The 14084-nt window shown below is 34.8% G+C and overlaps 1 protein-coding gene across 9 annotated transcripts in view; it reads right to left on the reverse strand.

Moving 5' to 3' along the window:
* SULF2 (sulfatase 2) overlaps positions 1 to 14084 on the reverse strand; it is a 1739722-nt gene that overhangs the window by 131148 nt on the left and 1594490 nt on the right. For all 9 annotated transcript variants that reach the window (XM_044089924.1, XM_044089923.1, XM_044089925.1 and 6 more), the window contains one exon: positions 847 to 941. In XM_044089924.1, the coding sequence (XP_043945859.1) occupies positions 847 to 941 (95 nt within the window). The remainder of the gene's footprint in view (positions 1 to 846; positions 942 to 14084) is intronic.

Here is a 14084-nt window from a genome sequence, read left to right on the forward strand (position 1 = left end):
GATTGGACCACATAGGTACAGTGTGAGAAGTCAGTGATAGCAGTAAACAGAATGTAGGGTCAGATTCCAGATGCAAAGAAGAAATACTTTCCTTCTACACTGATCAGACCAGCCTATGAGTACTGTGTGCAGTTCTGGAGGCCATATAAGGAAAAGGGCATAAGACTGCTGGAAGTAATTCAGAAAACATTTACTAGAAAGATCCAATGGATGGAGAGGGAACATCATCAGAGCCTAGAAGAGCTACAGTTGTTCACATCTGAGACCAGAATAGACAGAAGAATATGGTACTGATGAAGGAGATCATGTCAGTGAGAGAGAGAGAGAGAAAGAGAGAGATTTGTAGTGAACAGGAAGGACAAAAGGCAGAAGAGGAAGGGGGGGGGGGCACAGGCAGCAGACTGCAGGGTTTAACTACCCCATGTGCTTCCAAAGTACTTTTTCACAGAGAGGACGGTAGACTGATAGCATAGGATATTGGACTGGGTGGTGGATACAAAATCCACACAGGCATTAAAGAAGGCATGGGACAAGTGGTAAAAAGGTAGGGAGGAAGATGGAGGGAGTAAAGTAACGTCTTTCAGCTTTTCCCAGTTAGGGATCACCACAGCAGAACTCCGTCTGCTAATACTTAAAAAGGTAGATAAGATAGGCTTTTTGACACCTTTCACCATTAAACAAATGAAATAGCACACTTAGAACATAAATCCCAAGCAAGGGAGAAAATCACTGCAGAAGACACGCCAGTCTCATAACAACAAATACCGAAATATGCTTACAAAGTATTACTTTTATTATATTTTAACAAAAAACCTACTAACCTTTCTTAGTACAGTAAATACAAACCTCATTTTGTTACAATCACATTCTTCAGGCCTCTTCTTCTTCAAATGGCCTCTTACCTCACGCAGATTTTTAATTTTGCTTTGCAGAGTTTCAATCTAAGTACAGAAATAAGAAAAAAACTGCTAAGTTCTTTGTGCATTTTACTCGAAAATATGTAATTTTAAAGCATTATATCTGCAGGACATAAACTTAACAAGTCAATGGTGAGTCACTGCATAGGCTTTTAAAAAAGAGAGGGTCCAGCAGAGCTGGATCCAGCACTAGGCAAACTAGGCAGTTGCCTAGGACCCTGTGCTGGCTGGGGGGGGGGCTGCCCTGGCTTAAAAAATAAAGAAATAAATGTGAACATATGAGATATACAACTATGTATGTAAAGAAGAATAAGTCTAGAATGGGAGATTTTGCCTTGCAGTGTCATATTGTATGTCCTGGAGTCCAGTGTATAGAGGATGTGATGGCATGGGAGGTTTCAATAGCAGAAAAAACATCATGGAGCTGAGCATTGGGGTGTGTGTGTAATGCCTCAGTAAGGGGCACTGTCAAGTTAAGTGACTTTGCTCAGAGTCAAACAATTAACTGGGCCTTTTGAAAATAAGAGCTTTAATCCTCCACACCAACTGTCAGGTTTCCTTTTGCTTCTTCTTCTTTTTTTTTTTTTTGTAAATCACTGTGGATTGCAGTCTGTTTATGTTAGTCACAGAATTTCTTAGTTTTGTGGTTCATGGTCAATGTCAGTGGTGCAACAGGTAGCACACACTGTTATTTGGTGTAGAAGGCACTGGGTTCTATTCCCAACACCAAGTAGACTGATTGTTAGCAGTGCAGCATAAGAAGGGTTCTATACTTGTAAGTGTGCCTTTGGATGAGATATTAAACTGGGTCCCATCTGCTTGAGTTAGTGATAGCTCAGGTGGATGTAAAAGAACCCACAGCACTTACTGAAAAGAGTAGAAGTCCTTTATTTATATGCAAAAAAGAACTCTTATTAACATACTCACAAATATTTGCAAGTGTGAAAATATACAGATATACAAATATATTTACACATATTCAGCATTTTCCTTACAATCATACTAATTTGTCATCCCTATTAGACCCCTACTCCTTTTTCAGTAATCACCATCTTATTTTACTTAGTATTGTTGCTAAAATCCATTTACCATTAAACATAATTTAACTTATCCTTTCATATCACATAACCCATATGACAGAAAATAACCTTTTATCTATTCGTTTAACATGATTTTACTTTTATTCTTATAATAGCCATATTAATTCATATCCATGATTATTTTAGCCACTTCATTTATATTTTCAAAAAGATCTTCTTTACACAGTTTTCCCCTTAGCTGTTTTTACTCTTTTACATTTCAAAAACACATGGTCAGTAGTTTCTTCTTCTTGACAATGCAAACATATTCTATCACTGTTCTTTTTACATGGCATATTTCCTTTTATTGGTAATGTATCTTTTACCAGTCTCCACAAAAAATCTTGATGTTCTACTTTCTTATCACACCATTTGATTCTTATTTTTATAACTTTAATTTTTTTTATTTGATAGAATTTCCCATGATTTTTAGACAATAATGTTGTATCATTGCATTCTTATACCATACTTTTCTTTCTTTTTTCTATATCATCAGTTTTTATTTTCCAAAAAAAAAAATATTCTTGGTAACATTTATTTCTTCATTTATACAATCATTTTACCATACCCCCAAATTTATCATACTTATATTTATACAGTTTTACTACTAGTCTCTTACCTTTTTCATGAATCCACATTAACACTTTGTACAAATAGAATGAAGCAGCATATACCACTGGGTTAATTAACCCTAAACATCCACCTCTTTATTTAAATACAAAACTCCTCTTTTTTACTGGGTTTAATCTAGAACCCCCATGTAAATGAAAAAAATATCTGCAATAATTCCTTTTCAAATACTGTTGGCAACATAAATATACTTGCTAAATATGATATTTTCCCATTGGGACTAAATTTATCAAATAAGCATTTTTTTCTGAATGATAAGACCAGCTTGTTTTATTTATTTTATTGTTTTCTCCCATTGAATTCTACTTACATCTTTATTCCCAAATTTCACATCGAGCACAGAAATGTCATTCACTGTAAAATATTCACCCCCTGTCTTTACTACATCACCTAAACCTTTACTTTTCTCTTTATTTGAAGCCATTGCTATCACCTATAGACACTCATTTCTGCAAATTATTACTTCTTTTATCCAATTCCTGTTTTTGCAATTATTATGTCATTGGCATATGTTAACATGCCTGGAATTCTTAACCTTTCAGGAGTTATATACTTCACCTCCTTCATTTTATAATTTAATTCTCATACTATCACATTCATAACTAATACAAAGAGGTTGGGAAGTTGGCATGATTAAGGTGCAGGGTTTGATTCTCACATGGAGTAATTGGCTAGGTTTAAAATGACCCACAAGGGCAGGTAGTCTAGTAGTACTCTATGAATCTATAAACTTGTACATCTCATTGGGCATCCCTGTCTTACACCACTCTTCATATGCATCTCTTGGCTTAACCAGACATTTACAACTATTTTTACTTTATTATTACTATCGGCTGACATACATAATGTCTTAACATTCTCACTTATATTATATTCTTTAATTATTACCCATACGATTTCATGCCCAATTGTATCAAATGCCTTATTAAGGTCTCCTATCATTTTCTGTTCTTTTCTATTCATATTATCATCCACAATTTCTCTAGCATTAATAATTCTTGACAACATTCCCCTTTTATACAGTATATACTATCTTCCATAATATCTTCCACTTTAGTTTAAAATCTCTTTTGTATTATTTGCATAAAAATCTTATAATCATTATTATTCAGTACTATCAGTCTCCAGTTTTTCAATTGTCTTCTATCTTCCTTCTTCCATATGAATTTAAATATTCTACTACACAATTCTTTATACATAAAACATTCATTCATTTAACCATTCATTCAAAATCTTTAAAAACATATTTTTTTCCAATCAATGAATTTTTTTTTACACATTTCATACCCTATTCCATCTGGTCCTGCAGTTGACTCTATGTTTACTTGTCCTAATACTTTATCTAGCTCATTTAAAAATCCCCCTTTCCAACTACTTTTTGTCTTTTTCTGTTAACTTTTTACTTTCTATGTTATCTTCACTACCTTATTTTTTCTTTAGAGATTTCCTGCACATACTGAATTGCACTATTCATAATCTTTTCCTGAGTTCTTTCATTTTCTCCTTTTACATTTTTTATTTCTCTCATTATACTACCATCTCTCTTTACTAATCTGCTTAAGTAACTCAATACTTCTCTTTTCCTTGTAAAAAATATTTTTGCGTAAATAAAAATTCTTGTATTTTTATTGATTTCTTTCATATAATTCTTTTTCTTTGCCAAAGTGCTTTGTATCATTATGCTCTGAATCTTCCAATGCATCATTATATGTTCTTTTATATTTTGTTTTCTCTACTTTTCTCACATCAAATTGCCACTTTAAAAACATTTTTATATTTTTCCTTAAATATCATCCAGCATTCAGATCCTGTTTCAACTACCTCCCCTTCTCCTGTAACTAAACCTTCTGACACTATAAAATAATCTATTTCAGTTCTATATATCCCCCTTCTGTAAGTCCATGATTTTTTGTCCCAAAGTTTTAACTTGCCACATCTTATAACTTCTAATATTTTTCTTACATAAGTTCCTTTCTTTTTACACTTGCCTCTTAAATCAGAATTTAAGTCTCCTTTTACTATAACATTCATATTTATCACTACATAGACTCAAATCTGATGAAATAAGCTTTCCCTTCTTTATAATTAGTATAAGCATATAATGTTGTAATTCTATATACTTGTTCTTTCCATTTTAAATCTACAATGGTTAATCTTCCTATTTTATGACTATTCCAGAGCATCTACTGTTTCCCAAATTCCAGATTATTTTTCCTCCCCAGAGTTTCTGTTTTGTAATTTTCTTCATTTGCTAAAAATCTTGTGTCTTCTGATTTATTTACAGATACATCATGTATTACACCACTCCAAAATTCCTATTCTTAAAATACTTTAACCATTATACCAACCTCCAACCATTAGCTATATACATGTTTTCATCCATTCCCTTTCTTTTTTCTTTTGTACGCATCCCTTTAAATATTCTTTTTCTTTTACCCCTTTACCATTAGAACTCTTTTTTCTTTTACTATCTTCCAATTTATGTCGTCTTCATCACTTATTTGAGAGCCTTCTTCTATGAACTCTTTATTATTTCTTATCTATTTCTTCTTCTATTTCCACTACTTCTAAAATTTTCTCTTTTTTCCCTACTCTTATTTATATTTTTACAATCCATCCATAAATGTTCAATTTTGTTAAATTTATAACATTTCAATTCACGTTTTTGCATCATGTCCCATTTCCCCACAACAGTTACTTATCAAATGCCCTTCTTTTCCACACAAAAAACAAAAATGTTTTGGGATGTCCCCAGTATTTTATGATACCCCTCTTCCCCTTCACATTTATCATGTTTGGTATATGTATATTTTTTAAACACAATATTAACCCTCCTGTCCGCCAGTCCATAAACCCCTTTTATCATAAACTTTTGCAATGTTCAGTACTTCTTTACATAAAGTTTTCAAATGTCATTTCAAAGTCTCTCTTTCCAACTCTGCTTGAAGTTGTACATGAATTTTCTTTTTGTTTCTGTGTTAAATGCTTTTATCATATAAAGATTCCATAGGTTACAGTCTGCATTCACATTATGAATTATTTTCATGATACTATGCTTCTGGCAAGGCCAAGACTGAATGTGGCTATAGCTTCCTTTACAACTATATGGAATCGTATCTTGTATTTTTTATTTTTATATTCATAAATAAGCACTTTTTGACCAACAGTTTTACAAGATGGCGAGACACACAAGACATGTATACACAGATGGCTTTATTGTACTCTGTTTCAAATTTAGTGTTTCAAGCATCTAATTATGCATTTTACTATATCCTGTTGCCAGTTGTGTAAAGCAGAGCGATAAATTAGCAATCTGGAGGCTGCAACAGATAGCTGTAGAAGGTGGAAGTGAGAAGCTTGCCCATCCTGAGGTTGGATAATACCTGATCCCTTGAATGACAGGCACCCAATGACTGGGATACCACAATATTGTAGCAGTATGGGCTGGAATTTGAGTATCTGCCAAGAAGTAGTTTAATTTGACCAAAAGCGTGAAAAATTGTAAAGGTCAGTGGGTAATATTATTGTTTATCCCTGCATGCTATGCTGCCACATAAAAAGGGTCATTCAATTCATGTAAGAATTGGTAACTGGCAGGTACACAGGTAAAATAAATGTGGAGTTTTTCTACCCAGCCCTCTCACTAATTCTCTTGTTGCAATTTATCTGCATCACTTTCTTGCTGACTATTAACAGCATGTATATTTTCAACACTAGCTGTGCCTACAAACTCACTTTCATGATTTTATTCCACTATGTGTTTTCTCCATCTATAACAGTATATTATTGGCACACTTAGCAAAATTATTTCTCTTGTCTTTATTTCTATATTTATATAGAAATGACTCATTCCAGAATACCGAAGGACATTTCCTTTTGTAATTTTTATATCCACTTCTAATGCAGAACTTCTCAATGAAGTATTACAGGTTCATAGGTACACAGGCTTGCAGGCCAGTGGACCATTAAAGAGCCTAGCCTAAATTCCATGTGGTCTTCAGAATATTTTTTCCTGGAGGATCAAAGTCATTTTTGATGCAGAACAGTCTCAGGAGGAAATACAAAAGTCTGTCAACCAAAAAGTGAGCCATCAAACAGAAAGGCACTCTGCTTCCCATTCTTCTGATAATAAAGCTCATAGAAAGAATTTGTCAGTGAAACATTTTCTAATGTTCCAAAGAAAATATTTGTGAGACAGGAAAAGAAGCATAGGAGCTGACTATAAGAAATGGGAGTACCTTCAACTTGAACTGGAGTCTGGGATTAGGAGATGGAGATGAACAGGAAAAAGATCAGGAATTAGTGAATAAATATAAGACTAAAAATCATCACTCACATTTGTGAAATATGGCTTTAAAAGAAAAAAAATGGAAAGATTGGATGTTTGCTGCATTTAGATATCTAGTAAAGCATTTTCAGTTCTTGTTGTATGTGATAAAGATACTAAAGTAAACAACTGCCTTTTTTTCTCTTCTTTTTTAGTTTTAAGAAATGTAGGCATTAGAATGTAAAAAAGAGAAGAAAGGCAGGACAAAAGCATATTTATGTTAATATGCTGTAATCTTCACTTGTTAAGGTGGGGGTGGGATGTAAAGGTACACAGATTATAATATATGTAGAGTTGGTGCGTTGTCTCTTATTTTTGCATAGGTGAATGTCTAGATTAAGGCACTTGGCTTAATCTAGTAATTTTTTTTTGTGGAAGCAAGTGAATATGAGGGTACTGAATGTAATGAAAAGGTTTCCTTTAGAAAATAAATGTATCAGTGTAAGTTGACAGACTTGAAGATGATGACAGCTGTACATTTATTTTATTTTATTTAGTTAATTATTTAACATTTGTTAACTGGGAAGTCCGACTTGGAACAAAGCTAATTTTCAGTGGAGGCCCGGGGAGAAATGCTCCAGATGCATGTCTTTGTAACATGGGAGGAAACCGGAACACCCGGAGGAAACCCACATGAATGCAGGGAGGACATGCAGAATCCACACAGAAGGCACCCCAGTAGAGAATCGAACTGAGAACCTCTTGCTGTGAGGTGACAATGTTACTGATGCACCACTGCGCCATTCGTACATTTTGTACTTTTGTTTCCATGGAGACAAGCTGAGTATAGCGGCAGGCAATAAAAAACAGAGCACTTTTTTAAGGCTAAAGGTTAATGTCTTCTGAAAGTATATAAGCTGCTTTTCACATTTGGGAGGGGAATGAAAATAAGACAAGAACAAAGAGTAATTACTGTATGTAGGAACACACACTTTACCAAACATCTTAGCATAGATAACTTTAATGTTACATTAAGTAAAGCCTGTGTGTGCAGTTGTCGATTTGTGACAATTATTCCTATCAGAAGAGTTAAACTTCATTAGTTGAAGGTGTACATCGTTTTTTAGGTTCATAGGTAAGTACCAGACTAGCTGCCTTTGTGAGCCATTTTAAGCCTATTCAATTTCCGTTTCTGTTCTTGAAATAAATAATCCCATTTGGTTATAAACTGGCCTTATCCATCCCATGGTTGATAGTTATATACTACCCTGAATGAGAATAAATGAGATCATACCACAGATAATTTGAGGAGATCTATGCATGGTATAAAGCATTTAGGAAATGCATCTGTCCAGTAGTAGTACAGGTGAGGTAAATTTTCTCTTTCCCATCTGTAGATCTAATTTGCACTTGAAAATGGACAGTGATAAACTTTGTTTTATGTGTACAGGGAGTCTGTTCCATAGCACTGATATCCTCTGTAAAATATACCTGTCTCTCCAAACTGTTCTGTTGATGTTGAGAAGAAGTTTAGATCCCTAGACAGAGTACTTCAGGTGCCATCGGACTTGTCAAGGTGCTTGAAATCCATCAGTAGTGGGTCAGAGGATGCCTTGTATGTCAGACACAAGTCACCTCTTAGCAGTCTATAGGAAATGGAGTACAGTGACAAGACTTTAAGTCAGTCCATGTTGGGCATCTTTTTTTAGGCCTAGTATCCTGTAAGTAAGGTATCTCTGTGGGCATTTCAGTTGCATTTATCTGGACAGATATATGCCAAAGAGGATATTATATTCGGGTCTATATTATATGTTTGAAGAGACTTTTCTTCGAATATATAATCATCGACCCCTAAAGAGCAAATGCTCTAAAGAGCAAATGTCCGCGTCCATGAATTTTTTTCCTCGGTGAAAAATTTCAGTCAGACGTTATTGGGAATTGCCCTTTTCTCCAGCATAGAGCATTCTCTTAGTTGGTATATTTAGTTAGGGTGTGTGTGGGGGGCACAGCCCCCCACATCAAGGGGTGTGGGGGATGCAGCCCCCCCACATGATTAGGGTTTTGAAGTTTGTGTTTTTTGTTTATGGCCCCATGAATTTTTTTCCTGAGGAAAAAATTTGTGGATGTGGCCATTCAAGAATTAGAGTGTTCGCTCTTTAGGAGTCGATGATTATATGCTTGAAGAATAGTCTCTTTGAACATATAATATAGACCCTTATATTCAGTGACTAGCCTAATGAGTAAAAGAGGACAATGACATCACTAGATCTACACACAATCCCTTTGTTTATAAGATGGGCAATGTAGAAGGGCTTTCTTACAACAATAGACACATGTTGATCAAAAATTAGGTCATTGTTCACATAAGTTCCCAAATACCAAACAACTCGGTCAACTCTTAAGGGAGTATTGTGGTAGTTCCCTGAAGTAGAGGACTTCCCAAAGGATAACATAATGTACTTTTGGCATTTAGTTTCAGACCATGACTTTGACACCAGTTATTTATTTAAGGCAAACCTTCCTGCATGATGGCTATGTCATTTAGGGATTCAGTGACTGTTCCAAGATTGCAGTCATCTGCAAACTTTGTCAGCTAGACCCCTTTGGTATTAGCTTTTACTTCAGAAAAGTAGATGCCAAACAGCAGAGATCCCATCACAGAACCCTAGATGACTCCACTTGTGACTATTTTTTTCTGAAGAGGTAATTTCCCCTATTTTGATTATCTGCATGCTATCTGTGAGCCAGTTGGCAATCCAATGGGTGAATAGGGGTTTATTCCCAGTTTTGTGTGTTTAAGTTAATAGATTTTGGTGATGTTCTGGGCTGTGTTTGGTTTCTTGTTTAAGGGTTTTCATTAAAACAAAAAGTCTTAAAAATGTAACATAGATTCAAATGGAGATGACAAAAACAATTGCATAAAAGATCAACCCATCAGTAGGTGCATGTAACACAAAATCTGGAAACAGACATTTAAAAAAGCTCATATATAATAGGTGGCAGTAATAACTTGTTGTCATAATGGCTACACTAAACATATTATTTTGGGATGTGAATGGCCTCACAGGTATATAAAAGGTAAGAGTATTGAGTTATATTAAGAAATGCAGAGTGCAAACACCAATGTTACAGGAAACACATTTGGAAAGAAGTGAGCATGTGAATTTGATAATGAAAGGATTTCAAGATGGATATTCAGCAGAATATCAGGGACAAGGGAAAAAGGGGATACGTATACTAATTGCTAGAGGAGCTTCAATGGTGACAAAAGAGGAAAAAAGATAGTAATGGTAGATTTGTGGTAGTAAGGGGTTACTGGCAAGGGAGGAGGATTATTGTAGCATGTATTTATATTCCATCTAAAACTGCTATTATGGAACATAAGAAATTTTTAGGAGAAATAATCAGCTTTCAGCAGGAAAAATTACTTATACGTGGGACTGGAACTTGATTTTGCAACAGTGAGGGTGCATCCAGAGGATCAAGAAGGGAAAATATAACAAAAGAGGTTAGATTTCTGAAGAAATTTATGACAATATTTGGTATGGAAGACACAAATTCGGTAGCAGGCACTTGGAGAAAATTTACACATTATTTGCCAAAGTACAACAACAGTGCTAGACAGATGGAAATTATGTTTCACAGGAACATGTACATTTCAGATCATGCACCAAGAACAGATAAGATAAAATGCAGGGTAATGAAGTAAAAATGAGACACTGGCACCTCCACAACTACCTGTTAAAAAGAGAGGAATTTAAAGAATGAGTAGGGGAGTTCTTACAAAAGATAGAAATTTATTCAAAAGTTATAGCTAGTCAGTGGGATAAAATGAACGTGGAATCTAAAAATTGGGTAGAAATAAAAGAAAAAGAGATATGGTTAGGAAGTAACAAGAATTATTTAGAGGGGCTGACAAAGGTTAAAGTATTGCAGAGTAAGGGGAATCTCAAAGAGCAAGATGAACAACTGCAGTGTGCTAAAAACAAATAAGGAAGTATCTGAATAATATGCATGAGTTTAGAAAGGCTACTATTAACCAACTGTTTTTTGATAATAACTCTAGAGCACAAAACTCTTAGCACAATAACTTAGGCAACAGAAAGCAGATGGGGTCATTGCCAAACTTAGCGAGCTTATAACAAGAAAAATAAACAGACATCTTGTAGAGATATTAGAGATATTTCAAAAATGTTATAAACATTTGTATGAAGCAGAGAATGCAGAAATCAAGAAAAAGCACAAGTAGAAATATTTATGGAAGACCTAAGCATGCCAAGGTTAGAGGTAGATGAGGCTCAATAATTAACAGTTAAGATACAAGAAAATGAGACAAAAACAGTGACGTACAATCAAGTTACAGAAAAGTCTCCAGCAATAGATGGTGTTCCTATGGAAGTCTGAAAGGGAAGAAAGTGATAAAAATCTGGAAGGTTTTAACAGTATTTTAAAAGGAGGGGAAATACCAACATACTGGAAGAAACACTCTAGCAGCTGTAATATCTAAAGTCGGTAAAGACCCATTAGACCCAGCTTCATATAGGCCTATTTCAATTTTAAACAATGATTATAAAGTGTTTATGTCACTAATAGCTAAAAAAATGGCAAAGGTGTTGCCAAAATTGATAAATATGGATCAATGTGGGTTTGTGGATGGGAAGCTAACATTTGGCAGCATAAACAGAACAATGATGATCCAGAGGTAAGCAGAATGTAAGAAAATACCACTGTTGTTGATGCAGAGAAAACATTCAACAAGAGTAACTTGGGATTTTATGATCAGGACAATGGAAGCATTTGCATTCCCTGATACAATAATAAGGTTAGTTAGGAGGATATATGAGGGGTCAGCGGCAAAAATTAAAGTGGGAGGATTTCTCTCTGATAAATTGTGGTCAAATAGAGGAACTAAGCAGGGGTGTCCATTTTCCCGTTTGTTATTTGCATTACATTTACAGCCATTGGCAAAGAAAATAAGGGACTCAGAAATTCAAGGATATAATTGGTTTAGTAATCAAGAGAAGTTGGCTTTATTTACAGATGATATTATTTTGTACCTGATAAAACCAGAAAAGGATGTTTCAGTGTTGGAACATTCTGAGACAGTTTCAAGTTTTTTCGGTATACAAAACTATTGAAGACAAAACAAAGGCTATAGCTGTAAACTATGTACCCGCACATGAATTGGTTCAGCAATACTCATATTTATGGGGATACGATAAAATAAAATATTTAGGAGTATGGGTTAAAAGGGATTCTGTTATGGCTGCTAAGGATGTGTGGGAAGAGACTTAAAAGATAATACAAAAACTGTGAAACTAGAAGCTGTTGTTTACTGATATAGATAGCAAGATAAGAGCAATAAAAATGCTTTTAGTCCCTTTAATTTTATATACAAGCCAGGCATATTTTTATCAACCAGAGGAGAACTTGTGGACAGTAATTAATAAAGAGTTAAAGGCTTTTATCTGGGAAGGGAAGAGGGAAAATTGATCCTTTCAACAGAACAAAGTGGTTTAGGATTACCTGATTTGAAAGGATATTTTAGAGCTGCACAATTAGGGCTCACATATATATAAGCCACAAGCATAAAGCTATAATTCAAAGTGGAAACGGATGATGATGTAGTAGGGGGAATTCAAGATATAAGGAGAGAGTAGGATTTGGGATACAGATCCTTAAGGAAAATAACAACATCCATGCAGAATATTACATTCATAAAATAGCAGCAAGTATTCTAAGAACTAAGCCAAAATGAGAATGGAGAAAGGAGATTCAGCAGCAAAGGAACCAAGGTATTGAGAGCAAATAGTTAGAGAGGGACAGGTAATAGAGTGGGAAGAGGCCAAGAAGACATTTGGACTGCAGGCGAGAGAATGCCTTCCTCAGTGTAGATCAGAATGTGTGTATGTATATTTAAGAAGCATTTCCAGATGTAGCACGTACATATAAATCCAGACCATGTGCAGACGGCAGTGCCATTTTGGGAGAACAGCCAGAGTGTTAACATGTATGAGTGTGGTAGTCAGCCCGTTTATAAGTTTAAGTTACAAAGCCTCATTTCTGATGTTTGTGTGTAATAAACCTGCTTGAACAGAACCCACAAATACAAGGATATTCTTTTGTTTTATCCTGACCAGATGAGTGACATGGTGTCAGAACAAGGATTAGAAGAGTTACTTCTTCGATCCATGAGGTGCAGAGTGGAAGGTGAAGGCAGACTAAGCAGGTGGAGTGGAACAGAGCACAGACAAAGTAAAAAGGGCCAGAAACAAGCTAAAGGTAAAGAAAACTGCACAAATGATTTATTTGGCAAAGAAAATGAAATGGTGCATTTATAAGGCACAAAAAGCATTAATAATCAAACGAGTAGCAAAAAACCATATTATTAATCAAACGAAAGGCACAAACCACATTATTAATTAAATGAAATGCTTGAAACCATCATATTTGATAAAACTAGCAAAACTATTCAAATGGGGCTCAGAATTACCTTTGATTTGTATAACGAGCATGTTTAAAGTAAAACAGGCACAAAAACGTATATTGAGCATGACAAAAGGTTAAAAAGCCATAACGAGTACAATAAAAGGGCAAATTAAGCTTAAACAGCAAGGTGACTGCATGATTTTAGTAAAATACCATGTTTTGGGCACAAACTACTATTTCGCACTGACCGAAGCCATTCAAAGCATAACTAGAGTTGTTCAAAGTATCTCAGAGTATGCAAAGTGTTTGTAGAGTGTGTGCTTTATTTCAGTGCAATTATTTCAAAGAGTTTGCTGTGTGCAAAGTACAGTTATATTGCAAAGTACAGCCATTTTGAAAAGTTTCTTGTGCTGTGTACATTTATTCACAGAGTGCCACCATTTCAGAGTATTTCTTATACTGTGCAGAGTTATTTCACAAAATACAGGCATTCTGAAAAGTTGTTGTGGTGTGTACAGTTTATTCACAAAGTAGTCATTCTGAAGTATTTCTTACACTGATAAGGAGTGGTTTCATAAAGTACAGTGATTTCAAAGTGCTCTTGTGGTATGCAGACTTATTTGGCAAAGTGCAGTTATTTTAAAGAGTTTGTTGTGCTACTGGGCATAATTACAAGTACTGGCATAAAGTTCTTGCATATATATTTGAGTGTATATATTCATACATGATTTCAAGCACCTTCACTACTGTGTGTTGATATGG

This window comes from Protopterus annectens, chromosome 12.part0, assembly GCF_019279795.1.
Source record: "Protopterus annectens isolate FY-2018-M chromosome 12.part0, PAN1.0, whole genome shotgun sequence".
In the NCBI taxonomy this organism is placed as follows: Eukaryota; Metazoa; Chordata; order Ceratodontiformes; family Protopteridae; genus Protopterus; species Protopterus annectens.